The sequence below is a fragment of the Anabas testudineus genome, chromosome 22, assembly GCF_900324465.2.
Source record: "Anabas testudineus chromosome 22, fAnaTes1.2, whole genome shotgun sequence".
Lineage (NCBI taxonomy): Eukaryota > Metazoa > Chordata > Actinopteri > Anabantiformes > Anabantidae > Anabas > Anabas testudineus.
The window spans coordinates 1,582,313-1,599,822 of NC_046630.1; the positions used below are offsets into that span (position 1 = coordinate 1,582,313).

Here is a 17,510-nt window from a genome sequence, read left to right on the forward strand (position 1 = left end):
GATATTCTGTTTTCAGCCAGTGATGAATGGGCATCAACCTGTGCCGTAGTTCGCTGGTGTTGCAGCCATTTTCTTTCACACAGCTAAAGAGGTGCTAACACAGAAAGAGTTCAACATCCTGTGCTTGTGTTTACATGAATAGGGTCACTTCAGAAATCATTTACTAAACCGTTTCCATATAAAATATGTTTAGCTGCCTTGTAGAAGCCTTATTAGAAGAGACTATGAATCTACTAAAAATGACTTCGAATTAAATGATATCAGCTATTAGTTATATTTGTGAAGAATTCACGTTTCCTACTTTAGGTCGACTCACACATGTAGACTCCACTATACAAGTCTGAAAACAAATTTACTTTCTGCGTCTGTGTCTGTATCTCAACTCGCCATCACTCAGCTTTACCTTTACCTCCTCCTTAACCTGTTTATCTATAGAAACACCAAAGGAGAGAATAACACCCCTCCTCCTCCATCTCTCTCTTATTTTCCTATCCTCTCTGCTGTCGGTGGGCGTCCCCACCCTCCCGCTGGGCCAATCAGATGAGTGTTGATGTGACTCTGTTGTCTGTGTGTCTCCCACTGCTCGCAGATAGGCTGGCATGCCGCAGAGCCGCCAAACACACAGACATCTCACACTGAGGACGCCAACACCAGCCCAGACAGCACATACAATGTGATCACATGACGTATGGGACACTTATCTAACAGATGGACTCTCTCTGTCTGCTTTTCTTTAGTTCTGTCTTGTTTTCTTAGGGAATTTCAATGCACTTCAGGAGCCGTATCCCATAAAGCGCAACAAGGAACTCTGGATTTCTGTGTATGTACATTTCCTGCGTCGGTCTCATAAACTTTCATGAAACAAGCCACAGATTTACGTGACATGGACACAAATTAAGTAAGGATCAGTTCCTACACTACAAATGATGAGGAGGTCAAGGTCAAAACAACAGCGTCTAGACGATGAAAAGGTGCAGAAAGAAGTGTTTGATTAAATATTCATGTCCAACAGCAAAGGCAGCATGAAGAAATAAGACAGGAAAAGTAAATGTGTGAGGTGTATGGCATCTCTACCGTAACGGTAGAGATGCCATACACCTCATGTGCATGGATCACCTGTTACCGCACTATGCACAAGGTAATTTTAAAATTCAGTCTCGGAGACATCTTGTGAAAACTGTGTAACCCTTTACAGCACAATGGCACGCAGTCACTACACAAGCATGGCAGAGGAAACACAACATAACAACAACACACACACAAAACTCTCGACACTATATCAAAGTTTTATCTTGAAGTACATATGCTGCACAGACACGTTTGTCTGGTCATTCCATACAACTCAGGATAGCAACATGCTAAGCTACAGAAAATAGCTAGTACACTACAATAACCAAATATAACTAGAGAAAAATAGATTGACTTAACACCGATCATTCAGGTGATGAACCAGGTGTCCTGCTCTAACTGCATGTGTAATGACAAGTGATGAGGCTGGAATCTTCTGGTGTGGGGAAACTGAATCAGAGCTTAAATCTAACTGAATTTCTACAGTGTTGGCTGCTTAACCATAAGTTCAGATTCATTTCTCATCTTTGTCCCAGCAGAACACGTCAGTCTGAAAATGAACTGGGTGAAAATTAATGTCTGCAGACATGCTGATTCATTCTTCTCCTATAAAAAGTTCAGGTTTGAGCTTCTATTACATTCTACTCACTTCATCTGTTCTCTAATCAAATGTTCTCGACCCCAACAACAAACAACCTTTCCTTTAAGAGTTCCTGGAAAGATTATTTTCTGTTCTGCTCATGGATTTGATTCATTTCTGCTCCAACAGTGATCTTTCCACAGTCTCTCTTCCCTGGACGGATGATCTTTCATTCTATTTCATTCGACACTGTTGTATTCAGTAGAGACTCTGTGGAGAGACAGAATGTCATCTTCCACACCGAGACACTTCTTCTCCTCTCTTCACTTCCTCAATTAGGCAGCTCATCCATCGCCATGATTACATGCTGCTAATTAAGCAGCTAATCAGCTAATTACCCAGGAGCAGCGAGGAGCAAGAAGAGTGTGTGTGTCTGTGTGCACGTGGTTAACACAAAGTGCAGCGAATAATTCCTCACAGTTTTTATGTGTTTTGTTTTATATTTCAAGATTTAGGAATCTACTAATGATCATTTATGGATATTTCCATGATCCTTCAGGGTTAAATATTTTACAAAACAACAATGTAGGAACAGTCAGACATTCAGTTCTATAACCCACACAGACATACAGTACAGTATATGTACATATATAAACTCTACTAAATACACAAGAACACAGACAGGCTCTTTTTGCACAGACCACATGAACTCAGAGTTGAAACAGTGCCAGAGGGGGTCTGAATGATTCAGGGGAAGCTGCAACAGACCCTGAACGTGCTGGGGTTTATAGATACTTATTGTGTCTGAGGTGTTCAGGGCACGTCACAAAGGTAGTGAATAAGTATAAGATTTCAAGAACCACCAGCTTAATCAGAAATGCTGCTTTTACAGGGAAAACAAATGTAAAATGGGTTTTAGAGAAGAAGGTAAATGACTATCAGTGGATTGAGATCCATTATCTCTTATGTGTCACTGGTGATATGAAAGGAAAATAAGTAGTAGTATAAATACAGAGAGAGAATGGGAATGTGTGTATTTCAGTTTTATAGGTTTAAATTAATGATCAGCAATAAAAAGGTGAATAAGAGCTTTAGTATCAGCAGTGTTGATATAAGACAGGACAGCTGGCTGTAGCTTCATAGTTAACAGAAAATGTGGCATTGAAATCATAAGATGCCGATCACACAAAATGGGAGATGCACCCCCCTTTTGTTTTGAAGTTTAATTAAAAAAAAAAAAAGCAACTATCAAATCACTGATGATGATTTTCATACAAAACCGTACCTGTCTGATGGAGGGAGAGAGACTGTTCTTAAACATGTTGAACACAGGAAAACAGATCCATGTGGGTACACGAGAATATCAGAAAGAGACTTCCTGGACCACAGAGAACCATCAGCTGGTCCAGGAGCTTCAAGATGGTCTTATCAAGACTTATTTTAGGATGAGTCAGGACAGACTGAAAACTACAGTGAGTCCATCATTCGTGCTGAGAATGTATTCGCTGTTCTTTCAGCTGGACGCGATCAGGGCACTTTTCACCAGGCACATAATGTATAGAAAGGTGCTCAGTAACACAAAGGCAGCGAGCAAAACGCTTCGTTCTCATTGAAAATATTAGAAACAGCTACCCCAGAATGCTACGCTCTGTCTGACTGGGTCTTACTGAAAAAATAACAGTTTATCTGAGATGAATTTCAGAATCTGTTCTTCACAACACTTGAACAAGGGATACAAACATTTCCACCACAAATAAAAACAGAGAGACAACAAGCAGGGGCCAGCTCATCAGTCAAACCATCATTAATTATGAATATTAACACAGGCAATGATTTGAGGATACAGCTTAATGCGGGGCTCAGCCTTCTGGGTCAAAGATCCCCAGTTCCAAGGACGTCCCCTCACATGTCCAAGCCTTTAATTCACAGATTGATCCTAAATTATCCTGACCATCCTCCCTGATAATCTTTTTACAGCGGTCTGATTCTGTCTGTGCGCTCCTGACCCGGCTAACACCAGATAAGACAGATACGCTTTCATTGATCGCCAAAGGGAGACTGGAACGTTACAAGGATTAGAATATTAAGGCAATAAAAGAGACGGTGAAATAAACCAGAATAAAACAATAAAAATATTAAAAAATGGCTTCTTTATAGCGCTAATTAAACAAGCAGTCAAGAGGAGAACGAATCCCCAGAGCTATTGACATTTCACCATATTCAATATGACAGATATGACTGATTAGTTCACCCGGCAGCCTCATCAATAATCCACCTGCCAATCAAACATGACCTTTAGAAGGGAGGTGATGAATTAACAGGGCCACGGGACGATCCGATACCAGCCCTCCAATCCATCAACACAGCTGTGAAGACAGAAGAACGGAGGTGTTGTGGTGATTTTGGTCCAACTCCTTATCTCTTGTCAGAATCAAAGTGATTCTGAAGATAAAACAATACAAGTATGAGTCTCAAACTAAAACGGCATCAAGCGACAGAGACTCTAAATGATCTCAGGCACAGTTCAGTGACCATACTGAAGGTCCAGTACCGGCTGTATCACTTGTTTGTGTTTGTGTCAAAAAGTAATTTAGATGACATTTCATACAGCAGAGAGTCCAAACTTTCCATCACGACAAGGACCAAGTCAGTCGGATCTTGGTGTGGTCACCTCCCTGCCAGAGTGTGTAAAAGTGTAAGACCGCACAGCTACACAGGTTTGGTAAAACAGTTCTTGAGAACTCTGTTATGTTACCCACTCTGAAGCCACAGCTTCAACTAAAAAAGACATCACTCAGCATGTTTCATAAAAAAAGAAAAATAAGTCTAACATGTTACATCAAACGGAGCAAAAGGAAAAAATGAAGACGATGAAGAGAAAATTTAAATTTAAGGTCAGATTCTTTTTGTATGATGTCCATACCTCTATCTTCTTCCAGATATCTGGGTCTTTGTGCTGACTCTGGATGTCCTCCACCAACTTCTGCACCAGAGACGAACCTCCAAGTCCATTCACCGAGGGTGCAGTCAGTTCTGCCGACCTCCGACCCTCATCGTCTTCGGACTGGAGGTCGCTTAATGGACCGGACTCGATGCTTTCGTCCAGTGAGGGCGCAATATCACTGGAGGAGGTGGGACTAAAGCGGCTGACCAGGTTTCGCCTGTAAGGAAGCTGGTGGAAGGGAGAATATAGGAATATACTTTGGACCAACAAACTGCATTTATGGGGTCAGAAATCTGAAAAGATAAAACAGGCCGTTACTTACCAGTGGGGGTAGAGGAGAAGGAACGTCTTCTCCACTCTCTCCTACACTGCTCATGTTGTCCCTGATGTCTCCCATGTCCCACTCTGGGTTGAGTTCTGTCAAATCCCAGTCATCAACATCCTGTAAACCATCCTGAGTTGAATCACTGGGCCTCTGGGGACAAAGGTGTCGACATAAACATGAGTGTTGTTTATCATTAAATGTACATTAAACGTAGGTATGTTTTCACTATCTCAGGTTAGTACATGGTTACATGGTAATCTTATAATAAAGGAAGAAAATAGTCGACTAACCAGTGGGATGGACTGAGCCAGACTTTCCAGTTTTATGGCGAGCATCTCCGTCTTACGAAGCTGAGCAGGAAGTGCTAGGAACTCCTCTGAGCCATACCAGTGCTCGCTGACCTGGGCTTGTTTTAGAGGAAAGCTCGACTCCCTGCTGAATGAAAACAGACGGTAAACAGATACGAGTCAGAATAAGCATTGATGTTAATAGTATGTGGACATAGGTATGACTGCCACTGTGGCTAAACTCAATTAATGTGCCATTACTTTCTATAAGAGCTGGTCTTAATGAACCGGGAGTTAATGCTAGAGAAAAGGCTGATATCAGCTTGGTTCTCTGCGTCAAGCCTCTATAAAACTTAAATAGGTTCAGCCTCCTAACCTGATTGTTAAAGTCAAGTCTAGTTTTCTCTTTAAGTAGGTGTTAAACACATGATATGATCTTTAAATCACTGCAATGAGTAATTTATTGTCATTTTCAACTAACTGCATGTAAACAGTACATAAATGCATGTAAAGTCAAGACCATCTGTCTAGTCCTTAAAAGGGGACAGGCTTTAAACCAAAAAACTAAAATCATCAGAGGTTTTTGCTTTGAGAAAGACTTTTGATTTCCAATCTGAGGTGTTCGCTGTTCCTGATTAAATCACTATAAATGTGAGTATTCTTGTCCATGTTCACCCTGTGTCCACCTCACACTAACACAGCTTCAACCTACTCCACAAAACAAATACACCATCACCTTCTGCCCCTGGCGCTTCACAATCCACACCGCCGTCTTGCCGGGTGGTGGTCGGGGGTCTGACTCCTCTCCAGACGCCTCCACGTCTGAGGAGATGAGCTGCTCTCTCATCGGGGAGGGCAATGAGGAATCAGAGTCCCCCTCACTGTGTGCATGTGTCTCCTTCTGCAGCCTCTCCATTTGTTTTGATATTTCATCAGGAGACATCAGGTCCTGAAGAGGCGGGGGGGCGTTGATGGTCAGTCTGGCCCCTGATGAGCTCCTCTGGTCGGTCAGCAGCCTTTGTGCTTTCCCCTCTGAGCAGCCTTCCTGTCTGGAGCTCAGACGGTTCCTCTGAAGGTTTCGCCCGTTCATGATCTGTTTAGTTAAAGCAAATATGAGTTAAAGGTGATGTTTTTGAAGTTGTTCTGCTTTACGGGGAAATACAGTAGAAGTAAAGGTGGACAAGTAAAACAGAAGAGAAAACCACAATGGGATTTACTAGATTTATGAAACTTAGAAAACCAATAGAGGCAAATGGACCTAATCTTGCCTCTAGCAAGCCTGCAGCTAATCTGGCTTCTGAAGAGCTAACGCATGGTTTATACTGAACTCCTTCCCTAAAAAGACAAATAATACATTTTATATAAACAACCCCAATATACAAATTAGACTGAGTAAACAGCATCAATATGCAGACTTGATTCTACTATTAGCTATGGTCACATACAGAAACTTCACATGCACAAGGGTTCAGCTACGTTCTTGACCTCAAAGGCTGCAGGCACCAGGAGCTGTGAAATGGGAGAAACCGTCTTCTCCAAACAAACTTTTCACCCCAAAGTTTTCATTTTATGATATCCTCAATGTCCCTCCACACAGAAACCCGGGAGTCTCCTGAATAATTTAACATTTCTGTAGGTATTTTGTTAAAGTCAATTTGAATTATTTCACATTTATTTCTAGGAAATAGCACATTTTCTGCCAGTTTAGCAGACTGTACACTTCTTAATGCTATGACAGTCACTGTCACTACTGCTGTGAAGAAGAGGAAGTCAGGATAAAGCTGAGTCACGCTGATAAAAATATTTTTAGGTTCAACTTCAACGACACAAGTACAAATTAAAGAAGGACAAACCTGCAAGCTCTCGTAAGACTGCGAAACATTTTCTGGATAAACTGAATCCAGTTCCAACCAGAACTTGGAGCGATCTGGAGGATCCATTAGAGAGGGAGTGCTTCTGCTCAGCTCGGCCTGGAACTGAAGGCCAGGGTGTGGGCTAACCTTCCCCAGACCACACCTCGAGTCTTCCACCGTGGTGCCTCTGTCTGAGAAGAGAGCGGCTCTCTTGGGAAGTGACGGCTGTGTGGGCGACACTTCAGTGCTGTGGCTCACACCCTGCAGAGGGCGCTTCGCATTTTCATTGCTGTTGGGCATGCCACATTGCATTATGGGTAATTGTGACAGACAGTTATGATTTTTTGAGTCAGTGGGTGTGGTGAGTTCAGGTAAACTGCTGTGGAGTTCGTGGTTTAAGAGGCAGGGTCCTGCACTCTCCACTGGACCCAGTTCTGAATTTGGGTCTTGGACACGATCAACTTCCTGCGTCTGGGAGGGGTCCTCACAGTCTAGCTCTCTTCCCCGGGCTTCAGGCTCATCACTAGGGCTGTAGTCACACAACTCGAAGGCAGTGATACCACAGTCTAAGGAGAAGTAGTCCTGGCTGCAGCGGATGGTCAGCTGACCGCAGTCGTCCACCTCCGTCAGAGCATCCAGCCGAGTCTGCAGAGAAAGAACACATCTGTTCATTAAGTGTTGTGTATCAGTCCGAGGACAATAAGGTTTAGGTTGGTGGTTAGAGTCCAAATAAAACTGATATTGTTACATGTTTTGCATAATGTGAAGAATTCACACTAACATGTTTCAGCATACCTAGCTTTCCATTAGAGATATGACATAAGGCGATTCTTTTTATTTATTTTGCCACTGGCATGAACGGTCTCACTAATAAATGTAGTTTTAATTTTGTCATTAGTTGCTTTTTGTTTAATTACATTTTCACAGAACACACAAGTAATACACGATATAAAAAGAAATGCACTGTCAACTGTCCAATAGAAGAAGGTCATGTGGTCTGATGAGTCCAGATTGACCCTGTTCCAGAGTGATGGGAGCATCAGGGTAAGAAGAGAGGAGGTGAAGTGATGCAACCATCATGTCTAGTGCCTACCGTACAAGCAAGCTTACAACGAACGTAGGTTCAGCAACGCAAATGCGCGCTATAATCTAAGCTAAAAGCGATCAAACTAAATTTTAGAAGAACTTCTTTTTAGATGGGCAGTGCATGTTACCTGCTGCTGGTCCTGTCGGAAGGCCTGCAAGATATCGGTCTGGCGGGTATAGTTCCCGTTGGAGTCCTGCAGGCCCTGCAGCAGACGCTCCTTCAACACTAGAACTGAGACTCTCAGCTGGTGCCACAGCAGCTGCACCGTCCTGCATCACACAAAACACAACAGCACCAACTTTTGATGACAGCTTGTCAGCTTATTTTTTTATTTTATAGTAAAATGTTTTAGAGATGTAGTCAAAAGCTTTGAAAAATATTTCAATGTACTGAGTGAGACTCCATGTTTATGAAGTGATGATCATTTAGACATGAAATTTCAAGAAAAACAACAAAGCATCATTTACAAAGAAAAACCATTTTCTTCAAACATACATATGCACACACAAAAAATCCACAGTTCTAATTACAGCAATGCTGATGCACATTTAATACAGTTGGGTAGAATTATCCAACAACTGGGACCACAAAAAGCAAACGTGCATCATCAATTTTTGAGTACCACAGAAGCCTGAACGAGTGTAGGAAGATAATGAAGGTCTGATTGCATTATAAGCACCAATAAAAAATTGAAGTATCTAACCTGATGTCAACAATGATGTTAACAGAGTACGACAGCAGTTTCAGAGAGAACTCAGTCTCCAACAGGGCGTGAATCTGCTCCACATGGTCTGAGATGTCCTCACAGATGTCCTAAAGTCACACACATGAACAGAGAGGCATAAAGAGAGGGGAGAAACATTATGATAGGATGAAATGTTATATTTTAATGAGTAAAGAAACACATATAAGATGATACAACCTGATACCAGCTGCACCATTGTGTATCCCAGTGTAAATGTATTTGAGCCAGTAGAGAACAACAAAAGCAGAACTGATGAAGAGGTGTGACGTCATGTTTCCAGTTTTAAAAGTGACTCAGTTTCATGTGGGATCAGTTCTGACTGTCTTAAAACTGTCTGAATATAATATTACTGAACTAAATACAGAATAGAATGTAAGAATTTGATGTCTGCCGCATGTTTAACCACGCCTTGACTCCAGCTCTTTTTTTTTTATTATTAGTCAAAGCCTACTTTGAGGCAAGTAGATAAACATCACTCCTAACACAACTACTTTCATTTTCTGATATTTTTACAACCTGTGCTCCATCATCATAAAGCCATTTAATATTATCATAGTTACGACAAACTGAAGCAGAAGGTACTTACATTACATTTAAATTAAATGAAACCCACACATCTTATTGACAACAAATTATGAGTTAACTATTAAAAGAATGATCATCCTCAACATCCTTACTACACTCACATGCTATTGGTCTGGAAATGAACTTCACTCAAACCAAAATTAGATGACCTTTGAGAAAGCAGGTGACCTGGCTTCAACAGATACTTTACATGCACCTCTGTTGGCTGAGTCACCACCCGGCTCCATGGTGACCTGGCTGAACAACACAACACCTCCCAGCATGTGAGAATGTAGGTCACACACACTGCCAGCCTGGCTCATGCTAACTTGGCTAACGGTGTGACCTGCTGAGCACAGGTCCAAAATAAATGTGTCACTACTGTAAGTGGGGCTGCTGCGCTGCAGGTTGTTGGTGTAGGTGGAAATGTTCGGATACAAAGATGACTGCACAGCACACAACAGAGATTTTAATGTCACCTGTGTGAGTGAAGGGTTCAGTTCACAGGTATCAAAGTGAATTGGATGAAATGTACTAGTTCTAGATCACCAAACCTGGGTGAGTCCGTCTGCATCTAAGAGACTCTCAGAGCTCAGTGTAACACGGGGGCCAGATTCAGGCCAGTTTACATCTGAACAACTATATTTAGCATTTGGACTCTTCAGAGCTACAGTGACTGACTCAAATGGGTGGACAGCACCAAACAGGGGAGAGTCAACATCAGATGAAGAAAGTAAAAATGAAACAGGTGAAGGGACAGATGATTTTATTAACATTCATCCTACATCATACTGAAGGTGGCTCTGTGTCTGGCTACATCTGCCCAAATCCACCAGGGTTCAGTAGGAATCTGTGCGTAGTTTCAGATTGTGTAGACTCACTGTGAGAGCACCAGCTGCACATGTACAGGTTGAATTCAGCTTCAGGAACTGTTTGTTAACACGTCAGCCACAAGACTGAAACAGACTTTCTAGATGAAAGTAAATGCGAGGTCATCCACCTAACATGTATATGTCTTATTTCTTTTGTCTCTTTTGCCCTGTCCCTAAAAGTGAAGGTCCATCGTGTCTTACTCGGTTAGGATGCCTGTCACGTTATGTGTGTGTTTTATGACACACTTTTATCTCACAACCCAACATACAGCTCTGACGGGAAGATGCTGCTTCATCAAATGTGCAATGTTGGGATCAAGAATCCCAAGAGGAAGTGCTGTTCTCACAAACACACATAAAAACCTAATACACAACCTGTACACAAACTCCCACAAAGCTTGAACTGTGTACTGTAGATACACGAAACAAATTCTAACACATACATCTCCAAACACACACAATAGTCGAATCTACACACATTCTACTCATAGTTAACACAAACACACAGTTTCGTCATCAAAGTGCTGTCATGTCGTTTTAAAACTGTACTGAAAGTGTCACCAGTCTCTTTCAGATGCTTCAATTATTCACGTTCAGCTTTCAAATGCTAATACACACACACACACACACACACACACACACTCAGCTCAACAGAGGGCCCATCTGACTGAATTAACACCAAGTCGGTCGTTTTCATTTGAAGTCATTTGTCAGAAGATCTTTAGTCCAGTCTGACTGTTGGGAGCTAATGAGACCCCATTGTGTGTGTGTGTGTGTGTGTGTGTGTGTGTGTGTTACGGTGAAGGATGCTTCCTGTCCTGATGTTGCAGAATACTTTCACTGTTTTCAGTTTTATTTAAATCAATTAATCAATAATTAGATATTTTAAAATGTTTTACTCATTCATGTGTAAACGTGTTGATCAATAGTCTTAAATGAAACACTCAAGAAAGCCTCAGGTCAACAACAACTACAAACAATTATTCCTAAAACCTAATTTATGTCATCTCTGTCCATCTGTAAACGTCTTATAGACTTTAAAATCTAATTTTTAACAAAAAATATCGTTAAATGCATGAATTCAGTCTCAATAATCATTCACAAAGCTGTTAATATGTCAATATGTGATATGTAGCATGTAAGATGAGTGAACCTGGTTCACCTTTAGACATTCTGCCATACTGCATCAATCAAAAACAAATGTTATTGCAAGGTTATGTTGAATATGTATTACTGTAACTCCATGCTACATTACATACGGCAGTTTGAGATATTGACAGCTTTGCACATGATTATTGAGACTACAACATGAGATATTTATAAATATAGTTATAAGAGTTAATGTTTCTACATACTAGAATCATTTGATCTGGACTAAACTAGGTCTGTATGGATTTAACTTTTATGTGTAAAATGTTTCCATTGTGAATTCGGAGTTACTACACAATCAATAATTGACACTATCACACTGAATTACTACGAGTATGTTTTCATTATATGACTTTTGTCCTTAAGTAACATTGTGGATGCAGGACGTTTTTCTCATTGCAGTATTTCGCTGTGCTACTGTTACTTGAACTAAATGTTGTAATATTTCACAATGCAGCAATCGGACAACACATTGCTCCCATGTGAAATACAGTAGAGTGCTCAACACCTGAAAATGCCACAATCACAAAAGCAAAAGAACTGAGAGCAGAACAAGGATTTCAGGGAAATTTAGAGCACTTTCACTTTTAATTTGACTGACAGTTGATTTACTTTGAAGGGCTTGTTTGCCCCAAGTGCCTGTGAAACCCCACATGTTTCTTTCTATGTTATTTCAAAGTACACATTTACTACACCATCTTCTTTTAATCTAATCACACATTTCTTTAATACACACTCAGTAATTTGATCACACACACACACACACACACACACTCTTACACCCGAGTCACGTAGAGTCAAGACATGACCTGTCAATCACAGAGTCCATACATCCAGCAGGGTTTCTAATTGCCTAAAATCAATCTGAAGCAAGTCGACTCAGGCTTCAGCTCCAATCCCAGCTCACCCTCATCACCGCCGACATCAAGGGCTTTAGAGAGGCCGCGTTCAAACCGCCTACGACAGCTCGGCCTCATCCACACCCATTCGATCTAATAACCTTCAACTCCTCCACTCCAGCCCATCAGCGTAGCTTGTTTCACCTTGGAGATCAAATACTCTGTGCTCCTTCTCCCCCTGGAGTATTCAAATTAAGTGGCTTCAAAGACGCCCGAGACCCGCTGCTGCGATACAAAGACTTGTTACAGTAATTTTTTCAAAGTGGTAGCTTCTGCTAAAACACTCCAAACTCTGCCTTTAGTCTGAGGTTGTGTTTGGAGCAGGTTCTCTGAAATCTGCAGTGGGTTCTTTGCTGCTGGACATTTCAACAACTTGAACTCTGTTGGGACCAAAATGTGAATCACAGTTCTGTGCAAATATGTTGTTCTTTGTTTAAACAGCTCATGGAGTTCACAGAGGAGCCAAACACCTAATCAACCAGTTCTGAAAAGTAACGTTTGGCAGCGGTTTCTATCCTTCTTTTCCAGTGAGCTACTTTCTTTAACAGCATTCACGTCTACTTAAGTAGCCGGGTTACTCAGACAAAGCAGCTTTTTCCAGCAGCCGTGGGAACAGAGTTCACATGCACTCTGGTAGCTGGAAATCCGTGGATATAAGCACTGCTTGTCCATCTTTGACTGCTTTTGGAAGCAGTTCACAGATTTTAACTATACCTCATTTAGCCGTCTGCAGTTTTTTGTTATGCACATTTGCCGGCAGAAAGGAAAAAACATCCATACTATTAAAAACTGTCGTTCTCAGACAATGGGCTCGTGTTGGTGTGTGTGCGCTAGGAAACGTAAATGTGTCATACGTGACAGTGCCACTATATCATTGATGACGCAAAAGGACATTTTTTATCACGTAAAAAAATGTATCATGGTAGGAATGACATGGCACGTCATACTCAGCAATGAAGATTTAGAGGAGTTAGAAGTGTCTCTGCATCTTATTTACGAGATTATTTCTGGATTAACTCGCTCTATACTCTGTGACATCACAACACAACAGTGAGTGTGAAGACGGAGCAGCTTAAACTTATTTGTATTGCCAACATGCTGTGACCTTAGAACTAAAAACCCTTAAAATCCTTATGTCTGCAACATTTTTACTTCTAAAACTTTGTTTTTGAAGTATCCACAAACATCTCATTTATACTGTACTGAACTTAAACTCCACCTTTGAACACCTACAACTTGTGTTGTAGGTGGTTTGGAAACAAGGTCTTAGACAGAAACTGTTCAGGCAGCAGCCAACACTCAGCAGCTCAGAGGAAACAGCAGCTCCTACCTTTCCGGCCTTTTTTTCCCAGATCAATAATTTCCCAAATTCAATCTGAATCCATTCGACATAAAACTAACACAAAAGTCATGATTGAAGTTTGTCTGCAGTAAAAGATTCTCTGCCATGTGGGAAATGTGTGTGTGGTGACCTGCTTCTTGCAGGGGGTGTTTGGGGAGAGGAGGGGTAACAACAGTTGTTAAGTCGTTATTTTAGGAACAACTTCCCCCACACCAACAAACACACACTCTGTAGCTGTGAATTGGATGTCGTTCACACACACATCGCTCTGTCATATTCTCTCCCCACCCAGACACACATTCACAGATTGTAACACACATTTTTTATAGACATCTTGTAAAGGTTAGAAGCTGCAGACCTGTGACCTTTTACCTCCAATCTACGTGTTCACACATGCATCTCTTTACATTAAAGCTGAGGTGACTTGGATTTTATTCCCAGTCCTTCTCTGATATACAGCCGGGACCTCTCAGTGTTTCAACTGCACAAAAAGCTGCAGCAGGAGCAGTTTCTGAAGCTGATCTTATTAGAACATTGACGTCCTTATATTTCTGTCACAGCAGCTCTACAGTTGATCCTTTTCTTTAAACACAGCATTCCTAATTTCCTCCATAATGCCAGTATACAAAACACGAGCAGGTCAAGATGTACATCCCTCATACTGACTGAAAAGTCATTGAAGTTGTGTCAGTATCTATTTCTTCTCTTTTTGTTCCCCTGACAGTGGTTCATCTTCTACCAGTCGTGTCTGGGTTTGTTGTAACACCGGCTCTTTACATTTACATTTAGTCATTTAGTCATTTATCAGTTGCTTTTATCCAGACCAACTTACAATGTACGAGGCAAAGGCAGGGTAAGCGTTAGCAGGTCCTGCCTAAGGGGCAGGCCACAGCTGGGATTTAATCCCCACATGGAGGGCAGCGATGGTACCACTACACTACACCTGCTTTCACAAATAGACACAAAGGTGTTTTTCATATATTCAACAGCTGGAATATTTTTAAAGTGTGCATCTTGCACAAATGTCTTTTAGTATACTTAAATTCAGTGTGTTTAAAGAAAAGTTAGAAGAAAAGTGTGTTTGTGTGTTTAACAAAAAGAGGAATCTGCTGTGATGAAGAGCTACTGTGACAGAGAAACCAGAAACATTAAACCCACATACTGACCTTAACTAAAGGTCTAAAGCTCACACACACACACACACAGCTGCCAATTGTGACAGTTGTTAGGAGGGGGGGGAACACAGTGAGATCTATTTCCTGGTATGAAAATATGTTGAGCTTCAAAGTAATACATCCCCAACAAAAGAGAATCTTTTTCTTTAGGTTCAATTGTCTTTGTCAAACTTTTTCAACCTTTACCCCCAGTAAACAACAGGTCCTCCAGAATAAAACAGCAGAATGTGCCATTTGTTAAAGAAGACACTTATTTCTGCTCTGCTGTTTCTGTTGTAAATGTCTGGTTGGGTTCAGGCAAGTAGAATTACCAAGTCATGGTTAAGGAAGGAATGTTGTGATGACCAATGAGTCACATGGCTGTTTCAGAAATTCAACCCATGCTGTCATTTCTATGAAGTCCCATCTCAGCCTGTGAGCACTGTGCTGCTGCTCTGAGCGTCTGCAGTGGTACAGAGCAGCAAGGTTAGGGCCAGAGTTCATATCAGCTCACTAGCTAAGTTCCAGCGTATACATCTCATAATTAAACATGTAAGAAGTGTGAAAGCCTGGTTATACTTATTTTTCATTGTTCTCAAAATTGAAAAGATATGAAGGTTTGGATTGGCTGACAGTGATAGTTGTGTTCCTCCTACTCTCCTTTACATTGATCTACATGGATCTATCCGTCCATGTTAAGCCAGATTCCTGGCATAGCAATGACAGTGACATCAGGAGACAAAATATCACAGCAGCTGGGAGACGACAGCCTGGCTTCTCCTGCTTCTGGACGGGTTAAATAAAGCTCAGAGCATTTGAATCAGAGACATACACACAGCTCACGTTTACTGTGACAAACCAGGTCATGTTTCTCTGTAAACAGCTTCTCTGCAACACAAAATAAATTAAATCAAGATCAGACCCACGATTGTAATATAAACAACCATATGTTTTAATAATTATTGATTCTGCTTGTGGACAGGCAGCAGCATTTAAAGCAGCAAAGGCTTCAGCGTTCAGTGTCCTGTCCACTTCAACACGTGAGCTGCTAGATAAGATGTTCACTAGCTGACTTATCTGTAGAGGGGAGGTTACTAAGTACTGACTTATGGTGCCCAAAATTTCTGAACAACAGTATACTAACACAGTATCTGTCTGTTCTGTACATGAGGATACAGAAAATAAAAACTCAGCTCTGTGTTTTGTTGCGTATTTAAATATATTTTGGATATTCTTGATTACTGAGTCAGAAAAACTACTGCTCCATCTGTGTGTGTGTGTGAATGTGTTAGAAAGTAAATGTACTGTGTGTTCATACCAACAGCCTCACCCTCTCGGAGCAGCCCAGGACATTCTCTGTGCAGCTGCTACATAACGCCTGGAGCCGGATGCTAAGAATGGCTGAGAGGCTGGAATACCAACACACACACACACACACACACACACGGTTGCATCACTATAATGGTGTCCTACAGTCGCTGCGTGGCAAGGTCAGGTTATAGAAAAATGCCCTGCAGGCAAACGCATTATAAATATGACGGAGAGGAAGAGAGAGACTCGGTGAGAGAAGAAAAGAAACAGAGGATACAAGAAAGACACAAAGCGAGAAAAGAGCAGCGAGGACAGGATGAAGAAGGAGAGAGATCACCGGAGGCATGAATCCAATTTCAAACAGCGGTCTGGCGGTTTGTCCGCTCCCATCTCTCCCTCTGTCATAGAGTCTGCCGCCCACCACGCCTGCAATTAAGTCAAATACAGCTCAGGTCTTGTTCTGTTCGACCTGGATGCACCAGTCGAGGTAACATCCAATCAGACTCCCAGCGTGAAGCTGCGAACGCCGACAGAGTGAATCCAGGTGTGGTGGGCCTCTAGGACGACTGTCTAAACACTGACATCAGCTGCTGATGATAAAAAACTTTAGTACAAAATACAATAATTTCCAGACAAACTGTAACCACAGAAACATGATTACAGGTCAGCAACAGGCAACAGTTGCATGATGCAGCAACTGTAGCAACATACTGAGGTCAGATGTGCTTGTGGAAACATGCTGATCCCAGACAAGGGCTGGTAAGTTTAGTTTAGCTGCCTTTAGTAGTAGGTTAGATGCTAGCCTGATGCTAGCTGTGGATAGAGACTTGTTCAAATTTGATGGAGCAGAGAAGTGAAGAGGGAGAGGAAAGAAAAAGAAAAGGGACCCTACAGGGAGGAATTAAATCACCAGACAGTTTTTGGACAAACTATTAACATGGATCCATGTGAGTGGGCAGCCTTAGACCAGTTGACAGACCCTGAATCACTACAGTCCACTCCAGTACCCAGATACTGTGAATTATTTTGCTTTTGGACTAACTGCATACGTGCTGCATGACTTGAAAAGTAATAAAGCCCCAAGCTTGTGAATAGTTTTCAAGTGGCTGGGTGCAAGAGCCGCATCAGCAAGGCAGCACGATCCTCACAAGATCAGAATCCGAATCCAATTTATGGTCAGGTATGTTGGAGCATACACGGAATCTGACACTTTTGACTGGCGGCTCTCATTGTACTTACACAAAATAACAATAACAGGATAGATTCACATGGACGAACACAAGCATGAGAGAACAGAACTGGAAAAGGTCACTCAACATACAGAGAGTAC

General features: G+C 41.6%; 1 protein-coding gene across 1 annotated transcript in view; it reads right to left on the reverse strand.

Annotated features, from left to right (window-relative positions):
- akap6 (A kinase (PRKA) anchor protein 6) overlaps positions 1-17,510 on the reverse strand; it is a 151,548-nt gene that overhangs the window by 108,764 nt on the left and 25,274 nt on the right. Inside the window, 8 exon segments of the mRNA XM_026340395.1 lie at positions 4,572-4,820; positions 4,915-5,067; positions 5,208-5,312; positions 5,314-5,349; positions 5,941-6,297; positions 7,058-7,702; positions 8,272-8,413; positions 8,848-8,957. Of these exon segments, the coding sequence (XP_026196180.1) occupies positions 4,572-4,820; positions 4,915-5,067; positions 5,208-5,312; positions 5,314-5,349; positions 5,941-6,297; positions 7,058-7,702; positions 8,272-8,413; positions 8,848-8,957 (1,797 nt within the window).